Source organism: Cupressus sempervirens, chromosome 7, assembly GCF_028749045.1.
Source record: "Cupressus sempervirens isolate cs-2001-9-10 chromosome 7, ASM2874904v1, whole genome shotgun sequence".
NCBI lineage: Eukaryota > Viridiplantae > Streptophyta > Pinopsida > Cupressales > Cupressaceae > Cupressus > Cupressus sempervirens.
The window spans coordinates 554,114,109-554,131,787 of NC_143124.1; the positions used below are offsets into that span (position 1 = coordinate 554,114,109).

Below are 17,679 nucleotides of genomic sequence, written 5' to 3' on the forward strand. Positions count from 1 at the left end.
CATTGATAGGGTTGAAAGGCAAGGCTTGACAGTACTATCATGTCAAGAGTCAAGTCACTAAGAAGCCTTCAACTGATGTTTTCCTTTGAAAATATGTAAAGATGCAAAATAACTTGTATACACTGCTAAGATAAAAAAAAGTTGTACCATCCTTGCACTTATTATCATGTATTTAACACCAAGAAAAATAAATAAACAACATATAATATTTATACACATTATAATGTTTCATGATAATGTCATTTATATATGTCTTTATGAACATAAATATTACACCTCCTTTTGATACAAATGCTAATCAAATAGAAAAATTAGAAATAAATGATCACGAAAATTTAATTCCGACAGGGGAATTATTGCAAATAATAAAAATCAGATAGCCAAGATTTCTATGTACCGTATGGGAGACGTAAACATAAACTAAGATTTAAAATCTAGGAGAACACCTTGAACGTTGAGTTATAGGATCCAATGTGCTTTGGGAACCAAATTAGAGACGAAATGACAAAAGCTGCGGAGCTTGTTTGGATTCATTCATTGATGAATAAAGGAGAAAACGTCGCCAGCCTGTAGACTATAGTATTGACGTCCAAATGCAGTATGGCATCCAACACCAAGTTCCACATTCACCTGCGTAATGAATCATCTTCTCATCCTCCGCGTTTTCCCTGCATCTGCACATGCCAAAAGGGGAAGTCCCGATGTTTGTGTGGTTCTCAAAGAAGATAAGATTTTCTATCTCTCTCTCAATTAAATGGCTCGACTCTCTGCAAAACCCTCCCATTTCATCTACAAATAGCAACCCAAGAGCGAGCGGATTGCAAGCCAAATTACATGCATCATACAATGGGTGTGGATACTATACAGTTTCGCTGCATTTTGACAATCTGTTTGCTGTGCTTGTCATTTTCTAGTGATGGCGATGCCACTGCTTGTACTACCATTGTTGTGGGCGCTGGCATGTCCGGTATGATTTAGTGTGCACTGTTCTACTTTCATATTTTACCTTTAGATCGTGACAATGCTTATCATTGGCTTGTGGATTTCATTTGATTTTTTTTCCTGTTTTCTGCGTTGTATTTTTTCGATGCAGGAATAATGGCGGCAAAGACTCTGTCTGAGAAGGGGATTAAGGATTTTATAATATTGGAGGCGACAAATCGAATCGGGGGGAGAATGCACAAAAAGAGTGTGGGAGGGTACACCGTTGAGATGGGTGCCAACTGGGTGGAAGGCGTTGGAGGAGAGAAAATGAATCCGATTTGGCCACTCGCCAAGAAATACAATCTCCGGAACTTCAAGTCTGAGTGGAGTACTAATCTCAGCTACAATATCTATGATCAGGAGTAAGTTATTTCACATACAAATTATTTAGTGTTCATGAATTCTGTTACGTTTTTATTGATTTCAGTTCAAATAATTTGTTTACTACTTTCGGCAACACCATTGTTTACGGTTTCAGATAAATATAATTGTATATGCAGGGGGAGCTTATTGCCGCAATCGGTGGTGGCGGGGCCGTTCGAGAAAGCGAGTGCGTCGTCTGATTTCAGTGCGAATCTGTCTTCGAAGTTTACGGCGAATGGAGAGGAGGACATCTCAATCTTGGCCTCTCAGCGTCTTTTCGGGCAGTGAGTATCATTAGTATTATTCATTTGCGCTCTTCAGACAAAGATGGAATATGAATGGTTTTGCTTTTTGTAATGCAGTGTTCCAACTACTCCTCTGGAGATGGCCATCGACTTCTTCTTCTACGACTTCGAAACTGCAGGTTGTAATTTGTTTTATACATCTCAGTCATGCATTGCATTTCCAATGTCTTAAGAGTTATATATAACACCGGATGGACATGTCTGCGTACGTGCAGAACCTCCGCGTGTAACGAGCTTAAAGAATGTGGAACCCACCGCAACGTTCGAAGACTTTGGCGAGGACAGTTACTTCGTAGCAGACAGCCGAGGGTACGAGCACGTTGTGCATCAACTGGCTAAGCAATTTCTCAAGTCCAAAAACGGAGACATTATCGACAATCGCCTCAAACTCAACAAGGTTTAATTCTTCTCCCTTCATTTCCTTCGTCTCGAGCAGTATTAATGGTAAATTAACGAGTATATTCATTCATTCAATATTTTGTTGTAGGTGGTGCGTAAAATTGAGTATACTGATAGCGGCGTGGAAGTGTCGACAGAGGATGGCTCAGTTTACAGTGCAAAGAACAGCATTGTCTCTGTCAGCGCGGGAGTGCTGCAGACTAAGCTCATCGATTTTAAACCAGATCTGCCCGTAAGAATGACTATTTCACTAATTCAAAGTTAGAGTTGTTATGAAAGATTTGTGACATTCTATGTATTTATTAATGTGGCAGATGTGGAAGCTGCTGGCAATATACAAATGGGATATGGCGATCTACTGTAAGATCTTCATGAGATTCCCTTCCAAATTCTGGCCAACGGGAGGACCAGGAACCGAATTCTTCATGTACGCCCATGAGAAAAGAGGTTACTACACTTTCTGGCAGGTAATACCCAAACATTTGAATTTTTGCTCAGGTTGGGGATTATTTGCATGACATGGTTCATGAATGTGACAGCACCTGGAAAACGAGTATCCTGGAGGGAACCTTCTGATGGTGACAGTGCAAGACGAGGAAGCGCGAAGGATAGAACAGCAGCCCGAAGAAGAGACCAAAGCTGAAATCATGCAAGTTTTGAGAAAGATGTTCGGCAATGGCATCCCAGAGATGTCAGAAATCTTGATTCCCAAATGGGGACACGATCGGTTTTACAGGGGAACATTTTCAAACTGGCCGGTCGGTGTCTCTGTGCAAGATTTTCACGAGTTGAAGGTTGCAGTCTACATAAAAATGCCCCAACTCCATAATGTTCAAATTTCTTTTGCTCCTTTCCTTTCTTCGGTATAAGTTCTCCATAGCCGATCTATAATTTAACGGCATTAATGGGTTATGCAGGCACCAGTTGGTCCTGTATATTTCACTGGCGAACATACGAGCCAGAAGTACAATGGATATGTGCATGGTGCCTATCTTGCAGGTAACCGCCCATTCGCTTTTGATACAACGATATTTCAGCTGTCTAAATATTAAAACCTTTTATGATATGAGCAGGCATTGACACAGCTAACACGGTGTTGGATTGCCTTAAATTGGGCAACTGCGCTAACAATTCGACTGTCATGAACAAGAAGCCTGAGTTCACAAATGCAGATACTCGCGGTTACTCAGAGGTCAAACGGGTAAATGCGATATCAATACATTTATTGGAGTTCCATCTGTTGATACTGTTGCTTTGCAGTTTTTTTTCCCAGGATGAGATAAGTTATCGTGTCATTTTTTCTGACACAATCTATTTTCTGTAGAATTGGATTAAATTTTATATCATAAGTAGATTAAAGTCTTGTAAAGCCATGCTTGATACTTCGAAATTCTCCTGACCTCTCATTGAATCTAAATTTGCAGGAGAAAAGGTTTGGAAGTCGAACAAGAAGAAAGACCCAAATTTATGGATAGTCTTCTGTTTGCGGCGGGAAACAATGTTGAAAGTGCATTTATATTTTAAATCTCAAGAATTTCTTTAATTATTGATTTCTTCAAGTCAGTGCAGCATTTAGTCCTAATTGAACGGTCGGCATAAAATGAGAATCTATTGATGTAGAAATTGGCTTCAAAAGGGGCTTCCCTTATAAGGATTTCAAATGAAAAAATCGAAGGTACTTCCAAGTAAACAAACCAGTTTCAATTCTTAATCGAAGATTCTATGGAGTTTGAGCAACATGAGCATTTCTTCTTTATTCTTTATTCTTTTTATGATTACTAGAAAATCATTTTGTCAATCATGCAAATCGTCATTACAAAATAAATCATAAATTAAATAAACATTTATTATTTTATTAATTATACAAAATAATTATTTTAATAACTTTATTCTTTATTTTCTATTTTTATATGTATATAATAAATATTATATTCAAATATACTATTATTATATTTACAAGTATATGTTCTTATGATAAAAGTATTTAAACTATGCTAAAAGATATCATTTTCTAGATATTTATTTCATTTATATTATAAATCAAGTATGAAATAAAATCTCAAAAAAATAGATTTTTGCTATTTTTTACATTAATTTATATAAGATAATTGTGCTAGTAGAATTAATGGAGATTGCTTTTTCGTAACACATAATACTAGAAAATACTGAGTACTTCTAAAGCCTTCAAATATGCAAAATACATAAGATAAAATAAGAACCATTTGAGTTACGTCAAATATGCCATAGGTTTCACTCTACTTAAGAAACAATGAATTACTTCATATTCATAGATATTATTTGCAAAATTTACTTTACATATTTTATCTTCTTAGAAATTTAGTATCTCTTTGGCTTCTTATTTGAAAACTTGTTTTCCTCTTTTCATAATGCTCCTATGAAAATATTAGTAACATTTATAGGCTTCTCAAATACTTTAGATAGGACATAGTCATGAATGCTAAAATTATTATTCATTGGTACTGTATACTAGTTTTGAAATTTTGAAAGAGTAAGTCTTATGGTTTGTGTGTTTTTATTTCTTATTACCACCATAATAGTACTTGGTTTGTGCATATAGTGGGACCCAAATGATGAATCTTTGACTGCTTGGGAGGATGCTTCACGATTGAGAGTTGTAGCCCTATATTTTTGCAAGCTTCAAAGAGTAATCCTATGCCTAAGGGGGAGGATATATTGCCTCTTGTGGTTGCATTCTATTTTGTATTATTTTTATATGAGCTAGACTCTTTCTATATCACATGACTATTCATACAATGTGATCATATATCATCTTTGTGAGATGCTTCTAGCTATATTGAACTCTTTTGGTTTTATCAAAATCAATTATGACCTAGAAGACATATTATACACGTACTTTGTACTTTGATCATATTTGCATGATAAATAGTTGTGATGTGATATATCTTTTATGATGATATCTGGTGTATTTCGTATTCAAGAACATTTGATTATGGTTATAATGTTTTTATTACTATTTTTTGTGATATTTTGCCTTGTCATAGTAATGGATGTTTTATTTGGGGCTTTCACTAATATAATGCTCACATTGTCAAACTTATTGTTTAATGCTTTAATTGAAAATAATTAATTTAATTATGACACATATTTAAATACATACAAATGACTATGATGCTAAGCATCCTTTCATTAGACACACATTGGATTATTATATTTATGTTCTTTGACCATTTCTACTGCATTACACTTGACATGTGCATATTTTAGTAAACAAGTGTCAAAAGTTGACTCCGCCTAGTTCCACAAGTTTAAGCATGTCTTATGCCTATGAGTGCACATCATATAGTTATATAGTTGTTTATGTTTTCAGCCTATATAATCCTTGTATAGTGATGTATCTAAATTTGAGATATCACACCTTCAATACCTTGTGGTTAAAATCTAGACTTTATTGCATTATTGTAATACCCTTGTGGAGAGGATAACAAGAAAGTGAAATATTTTTAATGTATACATAAAATTCAATACATGATAAACAAATGTAGAAAAATATAACCTGCATTCTTTTATGTTCCTTGATATTACTTCTTAGTAATGTAAAACCATATCACTAAATAATCATAGATTTGAACATAATATACAATGTGCAATAATCATCATTGAAACATTAAAATTATAAAATCTAGTACATAGCTACATTACGTAGGAATGATATCCATCCAAAGATATTAATGCAAGAGCATCTTAGGTTTAGAGAAATCTTGCATTGACCAAAAATATTTTGTGTTTAGTTTTCATGTTTTGCAAGTTTTCCAGTATGTTAATCATTCTAGGATCATTCGTTTGATCAAGTCAATGCTTGCAATGTTTAGAGTATAATCTAGATAAATCTTGTTTCTTATTCCAAGGTTTATAGCTTAATTGGTCTTTATTTCTTGAGTTACATTTTATCTTTCCTTGGATAACATGTTCTTGCTAGTTTTCATAACCATTGGTGGATTTTGATCTTGCAATGGAAGCCTACCATTATGGATCTTTGATGACACATTTAGAAATGCTCTTAGATCATGTAAGGACCTAAATCTAGGAGTGTAAGCTTTCAAATGTGTTATGTTATTGATTCCTTGTGACTTGGGACTATCAGTGTAAATAATTAATTATTAGTACACTTTACTTCAGTTTATTTAGGTTAAATGCATTATTTTATTATTTATCATATAGACATCTAGAAGTATGCATAGTTAGATGAGCTGTCTTGTTGACAACACAAGTTTTTGCATAATCATCCAAGTTGTCATGTAGACAACACTGTTGTTTGTACTCTAATTGAGCACATGCTCTCTACAATATCTCTTTACAAGATACACCTATGTTAAGCTTATCCTCTCATCATTGCATTGATTTTTGTGCTCAATGGAGGATAATCCACTCTTGGTGGACATCGGCTTAGTTGCGAGACTTATCACTTTGCTGACTCCTAGCCATTCTAGAGGCCTTTATATATAGGCTCTTCTAGTGTGTATCTACACAATGATATTCTCATTATTGTTATTCTAATCATACTTTATTGGTCCATATTGTGCTAGTACTTGAGCTTCTTGATCTTGTTGTGATTTTTCCCTAAGGAAAATTCCTACATGGCATTAGAGCTAAGGGAGCTTCTCTTCACATAGCCATTGGAGACCATTTTTGCTTCACCTCTTAAAGGACCTTGATTTAGATCCAGAGTATTTGCAATCATTGGGAGCGTCTAGAGCCAAAGAAGACCTCACCATTGCATCCGGAGCATCAATTCAATGAAATTTGAGTATAAATTTGGCTACCCTTGGCCATAGTCAAAATTGAGGCCATTTTTTTTGCAAACTAGAACCTGAAGGCCCGATTTGTGAAATTGGATATGATCTTTTAGATATGTGAATTTGATTTTTAAGATCTATAATTTCTATTTCTCTACAATTATTTTTTAGATTTTTATTATTTTTCTGAAATTCTGCAATTTTTTTTGGTGTATTAGGCTTGCAAAGAAATATTTTTTTTGCAGGCTAACTAGGTGGTCAAATCCCAACACCCGTAGAATATTCTCTAGAATATTCCTTCTAACTGATGGATCACAACACATGGCTGACATGTTCTTCACAGATCGCAAGTGTTTAGAACACTATGGTGGTATTTCATTCAACAACTCCGACAACCTTCAAGCCACTACACACTACTTGGCTTTTTGTTTTTAAACAAACCTTTGCACTATTTTGTAGTGCATGTGGGACTAAAGTCCCACACTACACCCGCCGACCACCGGTGACTTACGTCCCATTGAAATTTTTTCGGTGCCTCCACCAACCACCAACCACACACCCACCAACGCAACCCCTTACCTCAGCTTCATTGGTGCCTAATGCCACATTTGCTCCAGCCTCCACGTGATGTTTGCTATGACCCTCCACGTGGCATCCTCTGCTCCTCTGGATATGTCACCACCATGATTGCACCTCACCATGATAGCTACCAACGTGGCCACCCAATCAGTGCCAACTCAGTACAATGATAGGACACGTCACCCGCCAGTGCAGTAGGTGACTTGGTTTCCACACAGACCTTGAACACATCATCTACCACATCGATTGTGCCCATGTGGATCTCTATCAGCTACCATGCATACATTCGTACACTACTGACATCATCTAACATGTTAGTCCATACTACTACATCATCCAACTAGCCTTTTTTGCTAATGTCAGCATTTCATGACCCTAAATTTGATGGTCATTTGATTGTCACCAGTAGGTCAAATTGCACTACTACAATGACCATTTGGACATCAATTTTAACACAGTGTTTGTTGGATTAACTGGTAGCCTTCCCCTTTGGGATTCAAGACATGGCTTGATTGCCTCCTGTGTTCTATAAGTCTTGTGATTATATGGGGCATTAATAGGTCAATCTTTTGGTGCAATGGAAACTCTAGCTTGTAAAAAGTGTTATCAGAGCTTGGTCATAGGTTCAAATCTCCTCGGGTAATGTTGAGGGGGGAATTGTTGGACTAACTGCCAACCTTCCACTTTGGGATTTGAGACATGGCTTAATTGTTGGCATTATATTGTATTTGTCATTAGTGACAACACTTACTTGATTCTGAAAGATTACCGAGTTCATCACTCAGTCTACAGTGTATACCGAGCATTCAGCGGTTACCTTGTAGGTTCATCACTTAAGTAGTTCATACCAAGCATTCCTGAAGCTACTGAGTGAGTGTGCAGCCAAGCAGTTCATACCGAGCATTCATGAAGCTATCGAGTGGGTGTGCAACCCAATAGTATCTACCAAGCATACAATGTTCACCAGGCTTCATAGTGTTTACCGAGTGATGGAAGTCCAGTGTTTACTGAGTAATGAAAGTGTAGTGTTTACTGAGTGAAAGCAAGGTAAATGAAGGATTTAGTTTTTACCGAGTGATACTATATCTACCGAGTCTCCAATGGTTATTGAGTTCCAAGCTACATTGTGTGATTAGTATGGACCGAGCCTTCACTTCTACCGAGTGCATGACGATGCTGAGTAATGCAGTGGACACTGAGTATCAGAAGGTTACCAAGTCAGCTTGAAGAACTCGAGTTTTCTACTATTTGGCCAACTCAGTAATATTTTGTTCACTTGTGTTTTGGCCGACCTTGAAATTGTAATTATCGGAATGGTATATATGTAATATATTATATCATTTACAATGTATGTATGATGTATCAAGATAGACATGTAATGCTTTGAGAAGAAGGAAAGTGAATCAATAAAAGAGCAGAGTATTCACCAAGGTCTACAAGGAGCAGTAAAGATTCATCAGTCACAAGAGGTGATCTATACTTCAAGGATCTAATTAGCAATCAAGTTTTAAATAGATCTAATGTTTCATCCTAATAGGTGAATCGGTTTTGTAAATCCTTTAATAGGGTAGACTTAACAGTCTTTGTATAAATCTCCTAACAGAGTGCATACTTCAGTGTATGTTTGTAAATCCTCTAGCAAGGTGGACCTAGCAATCCTTTGTGCTCCTAACAGAGCAGATCACCAAAAGTGGTCAATATAAGCCTTAACAGGCCAACTTCATACTGCAGTAATGAAGTTTTGTGGGTATCATCCCCACCCCAATTTTACTTTCTATTTGGAAGGTTTCTGGGTTACCAAATCGCTGTGTACATGTGCTATGAATGTTTGATCTCTCATATATGTAGTAGATTAGATGAATGAATGGTGAATAGTATATATGGTTAAATTTGTTAGGTACAAGGTGTCTCAACCTTGTATAATTCCTATTCTTATTATTTATTTTATAAAATGTATTTCTTGCAAATAATGTTGATGTGTTGACATCTTGAATTGTGTGTAAGGAGATCATGACTAAAATAGTTATGTCGAATTCCTATGACATGTAAGAGCTATGTTAGGAAGATTCAATGATAGGTGAAGACATGTGGCAACTAAGACAGTTTACCTTTTTGGAGTAGCCCTAAAGTGAAGCGCATGTTATAAGCATTTTTAGGGTTGCGAAGAGATGTGATGCAAAAAAGGGTGTATTGTTGGTACTGCGAGTAGCTACTGGAGTCTTCTGTTGTTGATGTTGAACTTGCATTGCAAGTGTATTGTAATCTCGTGTTGAAGATAATACATTGTGCAGGTTTTGAAGGGGTGGGGTTGTTTTACTGAAAGGTTTTTCCCCACCGGCAAATCCTTGTGTTATGTGTTCCTTTCTCTGTCTATTTTCTATATGCATGGTTGGCTACAATATTGTTGTTTACATGATATTGAATCTGTAAGTGTAGAAGATTTTAATAGGATTTGCATCGTACTTTCCTTATGAGATTAGTGTAGGAAGCTGTTTCCACACCTGAGTTTCCTTACAAAAGTGTTGAATTGTTTAAAGTTTTGAAGTTACTGATTCACCCCTCCCCTCTCAGTAACCTATCATATCTTGAATATTTCCAACAATTGGTATCAGAGCTTTTGTGTTTCTCAGGATAAAGTTTGACAGCTTGAGCAAAGATCAAGGACAATGGAGATATTCAGACTTGATAAAGCTATTGAAAATGAAAAGCTAGATCTGGAAATGGCCATGGCTCAACTCAAAGAAGCAAAGGAGCATCTTTCTCAATCCCTGAAGAGAAGGAAGGAACTTGCAAGACAAATGAATGACCATCAATATGTTGAAGAAAATATTGAAGACCTAAGTAGTTCAGATGAAGCTAATAAGGCAATCAAGGAACTCATAGCAAAAAATGGCTCTCTGCAGGAAGAAGTAAGAAAGCTTAAAAGAGAACAAGAAATCCAATCAATCAGGCTATGTGAAGTTTTGGAACAGAGAAACAAGGCAACTGAAGACTTAGAGATAAGAAATAATCAATCCAATCAGCATGAAGATCTTGTGGATCAACTATCTAATGCAAATGAAGAAATTGTGAATCTGAGATTTGAAAATGGAAGCCTGAGGAATGATTTAATCATTGAAAGACAAATCAATGAAAGCTTACAAAGTGTCTTAATATTTGAAAAAAAAATCAATGAGAGAATGATGAAATCTCAAGCAGACATGACTCAATTAAATCAACAAAGTGAGCAGAATCTTCATAGACAAAAAGGTAAAGCTGGACTTGGTTATAAGGAAGAAGGTGAAACCTCCAAATAAGGTGCCCAAAGGAATCAAAGACCTACTTGCAATCACTGTGGTAATTTATGTCACACATAAAACAAGTGTTGGAGCAATGGAAAAGGTAAATTCAATGGCAAATGCTACAATTGTAGTCAGCATGGTCATAAAGCTAATGAATGTAAGGAGAAACCAAAATTTGAAGGAAATTATCACAAATGCAAGAAGCATGGTCACAAGGCATTCCAATGCAAATCCAAATCATTCAATCCAGCCGAAATATTTGTTAAAGCAATATTTGGATGGGACTACAATACCTGGTGCAGATGTCATTATTGTGGAGAATATGGACATATTGGTATAAACTATGCAAGACATCACCTAAGGAAGAAGGACACTATTGTAAGGTGCTATACATGCACAGAACTCGGTCATATAGCTAAAAATTGCATGAACATAGGAAGATTTGAAGATGGAAAGAAAGCTAAAGCTGAAAACATTCAGAAGCAGATGAGGCAACAGTGGATTCCTAAATCTATCGAGCATAACAATTCAAATGATGGCAATGTCACTTAAGACGTGGGTGACTCCACCATTTCCAATTAGATTCATAAAGGAGGATATGGAACTGCATCTTCAAGTGATATCTCAAGTAGTTCCAAAATGAAAGAAAGAAAAAGATCCAATTGGTATTTTAGATACAAAGGGTCACAAGAAATCAGGTCATACCGAGCAAGGTTAGTTACAGACTCAATCGAGCTAGGTCAGGTGCAATAAAAGTTTTCGATCACTGAGTTGTAAGCTTCTACCGAGCAAGTGAATGATAACTTGTCAAGCACTATGTCATCTCAACTACCTTTGTACCAAGCATTTATGGCAAAATTTTCATCAAAAGGGCAGAATTTGATTTCATTCTTCACTGCAATTATAGAGCTAAGAAATTTCCAGCAATTCCAAGGGAAATTCCAAGCGATTTCAAGCAATTTTCAAATTTGTTCAAAATTTTCTTACACCTACCGAGCAGCGATGGCATCCGGGAGTAGCAGTAGCACCAAGGCAAAAAGAGGTTCAGAAATGCTAGTTAAAGGTGTGGAGTGGAAGGGGCTGAATTTCAAGCTAGTTCCAAAAATTGCAGAATCACTCAACCCCAATGGAGCTCAATTGCAAACTCCACCAAAGGTACTTCTCATAAACAACATTCGTACACATTCCAAATGTTCTATTCAATAGATTGGAAACCTAGAGATGGACAATTCCCTAGGAGAAATGAGTGTTGATGGCTCTTTGAAACTTGAGTATAGGCATCTAGAGACCAAAGAGTTAATCCATATCTTGCATATGCCAAGAAGTTTCCAAATTACGTGGATCAGGTACATTCTCAGTCATGTTCACAACGGGCAACTATGGTTAGAGCAGCCAGTGTTAATAACCAAGAAGATGATTCATAAGATTATCGGTCTCCCCATGCTAAGTAAAGTGAAAACTACCAAAACCCTAGGTCAGGAGGAGTTATAGAAGAAAACCCTAGTTGAATGGGACGGTAGAGGTTTGAAGGTCAGCACTGTATCTGATGTTGAATTAAGGTTTGGCATTCACGTCATTGCCCACAAAATTTATAGCTCCAGTCGTTTGAATAGTGTGACCTATGAGGCTGTTGATTTGGCATTCAAAATTGTGAAGAAAAATCTTGAATTTGACCTGTCAGAATTGTTGTTGAAATAATTGAACAAGAACATGGATAGTATAAGGACTTCAAAGAATAATCCTTGCAAATTTGGTTCCCTGTTAATTTGTTTATTTTTCTATATTCAAAAAATATTTCCATCAAAGGGTTTAGTTGTATGGAGAAAAGATATTCCAACTTTATATCAAATTAATGAGTTTATTGCTAACATGGGTGAAAACTTTGAAAAAGTTATGGATAATTATTTTGAAGATTTCAAGGAAATAATGAACAACAGGTTCTGAATTCCACCCAAACTGGTTGAAGATTAAAAAGATGATGTATGCTTCATGGTTGACTGTGATAAGGTATACATTCAGGCAGTCAGACCCTGAGTTGCATGGGTGAAACCTCTTCCTTATGAGGTTAATATTGATGAAGCCAGGGACATTATTGAAGCACTGGTAAATGAACCTGTAGATCATAAGCTTCCTACCTTTGGCACTTATGATGAAGCCAAGACTAGAATTGAGCTTGAAATCAAGCTACCCCAGGCTATAAGCAAAGGCAAGAGAAAGATAGCAAAGTTGAAAATTGCAACCGGCCCTCTTATGCTTATTGAAGGAAAAGGTGAGGAAGAAGAAGAAGAAGAAGGTGAAGAACTTGAATCTGAAAAAGAAGAGGAATCACCAAAGAAGAAAGGGAAGGTGATTATCACCAAATCTAAGAAGAAGCCTACCGTATTATTCTCTAGAAGAACCAGACAAGGCAAGCAGGAAACTGTACTTGTTAGGCCTCCACTCACATTTGAGGAAAGGCTAAAACAATTGGAAGAGGGAGTTGGCATCACAAATTTCAAAGCATTGAAATTTGAAACAAGGACTGATGCAGAGAAAATGCAGATTGAGGAACTGGTACTCAATAAGATGGGAAAATGGAAATACTCCCCAGACCAGCTTGCCCCTCCAATCTCCAAAGAGCTGTTGGAGAGATTACAACCAAGATGGGAGTCAACCACCCAAATGGTCAAGGACATATATGAGCAATCCCTGAAGAATCTTCTATTGAGTCTTACTGAAGCAGAAATAAAGGCAACAATTAAGAACAATGAAGGTAAAATGATGATTAGATTTAAAACATGTTTGATTTTAATTAAGGACATTGAACATGTTGTGAGAGATGCAACAAACATGTGGAAGAACATCTATCATCTGCAAAAGCCCAGTGATGATCCTGTTGAAATCAAGGATGATGATAGCAGTGAAAATGATGATTTTGATAACACTCCATCCATCATAGTTACTCCAGGAGAGTTGCATGCACTAATAGAAGAAAAAGAGGAAGAAGACAAGGAGGAAGAACCAATTGAGGAAGAAAAAGATGAAGAAGATCCAGTAAAAAGTGCAGCAGAAGTTATTGCATCCCTTCCTCACTCTCCACCAAAGACTGTTACATCTACTTTGGAGATAGCTTCTACTAGTGAGATTGTGAGCACCACAGTTACATCAATTGCTCAATCCTCACCAGCTACCTCCTAGCTCTAGATATTTGAAATAGATGTGCCAAGCATTTCATCTATCGAGCTGTCTATCACCTCTTCAGCCTCCTTAGCTCCTTCATCAACAATGAGTGTACTAGTAAGTTCTACAATTTTATTTTCATCAATTTCAATAAGTTCTACAGTTTTGTTTTCACCAGCAATATCTGTATCCTCAACAACTCCAATCAGCTTAGATATTGCTATGGGTACTCTACTGAGTGCGATACCATTTTTAGGAAGTGTTTCAATTTTTGATCCGGTTAGCACTTCTATTGGCATTCAATCCTCGAGTCCTATCCTAGTTTTCACTGCTAGCACTTCTATCTCTACTATTGTGTCTATCCCTAAGGTCAAACCAGTAATCATAGAAGTCAAACAAAAGCATCCATTAAAAATTTTGATCATTGGAAAGGAAATTGGAGAATACATTGACTTAGACACAGAAATAGTGATTCCAAAGATTGACTGTGACAATGCTACCATTGAAGAGATGAGGTTAGCCAGTCAACTCATAGAGATGAAAGCTAGGCAAAAATAGTTAAGATCAGAAAGGGATAAGGAATACAAAATAACTGAGAATGCCAAGGATATAATTATAGATGCTATAGGTGTTGAAGTAGATTCTACTCAACACATTTTGATTCAGTTAGAAGAGGTAGTACAAAAATTTAATGAAGATTCTTCCAGACAAGAGAAACTAATTGAAAAATCTGAAAGGAAATTTGATAATAAGATGCTAGAGCATATTGCTCAAAAGATAGCAATCAAGCAAGTTGAATTGTCAACATTTTTGGGTAATTTTGAAAATTCTTTTAATAATGTAGCATCACTTTTTGCCAAACTTTGTGATGTTTCTAGTTTTACTAAAGAAATAAAGGATAAGCTAAATAAGATTGACATTGATATGCAATCAAGTGCATCCAAGTTAAAGGTGGACTCCTCCTCCACAACCTCCCATCACACCAAACTCAGATATTTGGCAGATGTATAGGTAGAACTATTGAGAGAGGAAGCAAGGATCCAATCTACACTCATAGACATCCAGAACATGATCCTTCCTATCATGGACACAATGCAAAAACATATTGCTCATTGCAAAACATTGGTCCAAGATTAGAACTTCTCAATGGCTGATCACATGATCCAATTATTAGCAGAAGTTCAAATTGCTCTCTCCACCTGTCAAATTTTGCAGCAGACTTGGGATAATACTTTTTCCACCATCCTTAAGGTACATCAAGAATTTCTATCTCACTTTGGTGTAGTCATATAAAGTGTATATATGTAGTCCTTTGATATTATTATCAAAAAGGGGGAGAGATTCAAAATAATAAATGAGGAGAGTTATCACTATAAGTGAAAAGGGGAGTTAGCACTCATTAGAGTTAGCATGTGTACATAAGTATCTTTGTATATACATTATAAGTCATCAAGAAGGTACATAGAAATGTATATGCAACAATTCTACAAAGATCAATTTTGAAAAACCAAAATTCATTGAGTCAGGTTATGTACATATGTTTTGGCTTATCAGTGTTTTGTCACTAATGCCAAAGGGGGAGATTGTTGGCATTATATTGTATTTGTCATTAGTGACAACACTTACTCAATTTTGAATGATTACCAAGTTCATCACTCAGTCTACAGTGTATACCAAGCATTCAGTGGTTACCTTGTAGGTTCATCACTTAAGTAGTTCATACCGAGCATTCTTGAAGCTACCGAGTGAGTGTGCAGTCAAGCAGTTCATACCGAGCATTCATGAAGCTACCAAGTGGGTGTGCAACCCAGTAGTATCAACCAAGCACACAATGTTCACCGAGCTTCATAGTGTTTACTGAGTGGTGGAAGTCCAGTGTTTACCGAGTAATGAAAGTGTAGTGTTTACCGAGTGAAAGCAAGGTAAACAAAGGATTCAATTTTTACCGAGTGATACTATATCTATTGAGTCTCTAATGGTTACCAAGTTCCAAGCTACATTGTTTGATTAGTATGGACTGAGCCTTCACTTCTATCGAGTGCATGACAATGCTGAGTAATGCAATGGACGCTGAGTATCAGAAGGTTACCAAGTTAGCTTGAAGAACTTGAGTTTTCTACTGTTTGGCCAACTTAGTAATATTTTGTTCACTTGTGTTTTGGCCGACCTTGCAATTGTAATTATTGGAATGGTATATATGTAATATATTATATCATTTACAATGTATGTATGATGTATCAAGATAGACATGTAATGCTTTGAGAAGAAGGAAAGCGAATCAGTAGAAGAGCAGAGTATTCAGCAAGGTCTACAAGGAGCAGTAAAGATTCACCAGTCACAAGAGGTGATATGTATTTCAAGGATCTAATTAGCAATAAAGTTGTAAGTAGATCCACTGTTTCAGCCTAACAGGTGAATCAGTTTTGTAAATCCTTTAATAGGGTAGACTTAACAGTCTTTGTATAAATCTTCTAATAGAGTGCATACTTTGGTGTATGTTTGTAAATCCTCTAGCAAGGTGGACCTAGTAGTCCTTTGTGATCCTAATAGGGCAGATCACCATAAGTGGTCAATGTAATCCTTAACAGGCCAACTTCATACTGTAGTAACGAAGTTTTGTGGGTATCATCCTCACCCAGTTTTACTTTCTATTTGGAATGTTTGTGGGTTACCAAATCACTGTGTACATGTGCTATGAATGTTTGATCTCTCATATATGTAGTAGATTAGATGAATGAATGGTGAATAGTATATATGGTTAAAGTGTTGAATTTTTTAAAGTTTTGAAGTTACTGATTCACCCCTCCCCTCTTAGTAACCTATCATATCTTGAATATTTCCAACATTAACCGCCTCCTATGTTCTATAAGTCTAGTGGTTGTATCAAACATTAATAGGTTGATCTTTTGGTACAACAAAAAATCTAGCTTTTAATAGTGTTTTCCTTTGTAGACCTCTCACCATATGCAGTTTTGATTTGACAGTCCAACTTCGAGAGGTCATATCTCAGTCATCCGGACTCCAAATCAGGAGCAATTTTTTTAATTTAGGATAGAATTTCCTAAAAAATTTAGTGGTTCTATTATTTTTTGGTTTTGGTGCATTTATTTGTCATAAATTTCAATTTTTGGTGACTATCTGTATCCAATCCTGCATTTTGCAACTTCAAATGCTCCGTACGGGCTCATCTAGATGCATTTTTAGGTTCTATTTTTTTTGAAAGTGCTTTATTTTTTGTCTACTTTATTGATCTATAATTAGATTATATGGTTGTGTGGACATAAATACCACTTTTAGAAATAGGTCATTTTTTGCATTGTATTTCTTTGATTAAACTTCAAAATTGTTGAATATTTGAGCTACATTGCTAAGTACTAGATTTGAACTCCAAAAGGAGGTTGTAAATAGAAAAATTAGAAGCTCACTTTTGTCCATTTTTAAAAGTGGCCTATTGTAAATGCACTTCATATAAAATGCAAAAAGCATCATTTTTGGGGGGGGTTCTTTGATTGAGTGTGTGTTTTGTATTCTTGTGTCTCTCATTCTCTATTGTGCTCTTTTAATTTTTTGCATCATGGGTTCACCTAAAACTCTACTTTTAACTTCACACAATTATACTACATGGAAATATATTGTATGGAGTAGACTAATGGAAAAAGGTTTAAATCTATATGTTGATGGTAAAATTGTAAAATCCACTAATGCTAATGCACACATTGATTGGAAAGTTAAAGACAACCAGGCTTTAAGAATTATTAGGATTTGTGTTCATAGAGATCTCTTCTTCCATATTTCCAACTTTAAGGATGCCAAGGGTGCTTAGGAAAAACTTGA

At 36.1% G+C, this 17,679-nt stretch overlaps 1 protein-coding gene across 1 annotated transcript in view; it reads left to right on the top strand.

The window, feature by feature from the left end:
• Nucleotides 1-858: 858 nt before the first annotated feature.
• The window catches only part of LOC149547978 (polyamine oxidase 1-like), a 54,566-nt gene continuing 37,745 nt past the window's right edge, over nucleotides 859-17,679 (top strand). Inside the window, exons 1-11 of the mRNA XM_089794214.1 lie at nucleotides 859-967; nucleotides 1,094-1,346; nucleotides 1,485-1,631; nucleotides 1,710-1,771; nucleotides 1,868-2,049; nucleotides 2,140-2,283; nucleotides 2,366-2,518; nucleotides 2,591-2,845; nucleotides 2,969-3,050; nucleotides 3,125-3,174; nucleotides 10,852-10,902. Coding sequence (XP_089650340.1) covers nucleotides 961-967; nucleotides 1,094-1,346; nucleotides 1,485-1,631; nucleotides 1,710-1,771; nucleotides 1,868-2,049; nucleotides 2,140-2,283; nucleotides 2,366-2,518; nucleotides 2,591-2,845; nucleotides 2,969-3,050; nucleotides 3,125-3,174; nucleotides 10,852-10,902 — 1,386 coding nt within the window. The 5' untranslated portion in view covers nucleotides 859-960. The remainder of the gene's footprint in view (nucleotides 968-1,093; nucleotides 1,347-1,484; nucleotides 1,632-1,709; nucleotides 1,772-1,867; nucleotides 2,050-2,139; nucleotides 2,284-2,365; nucleotides 2,519-2,590; nucleotides 2,846-2,968; nucleotides 3,051-3,124; nucleotides 3,175-10,851; nucleotides 10,903-17,679) is intronic.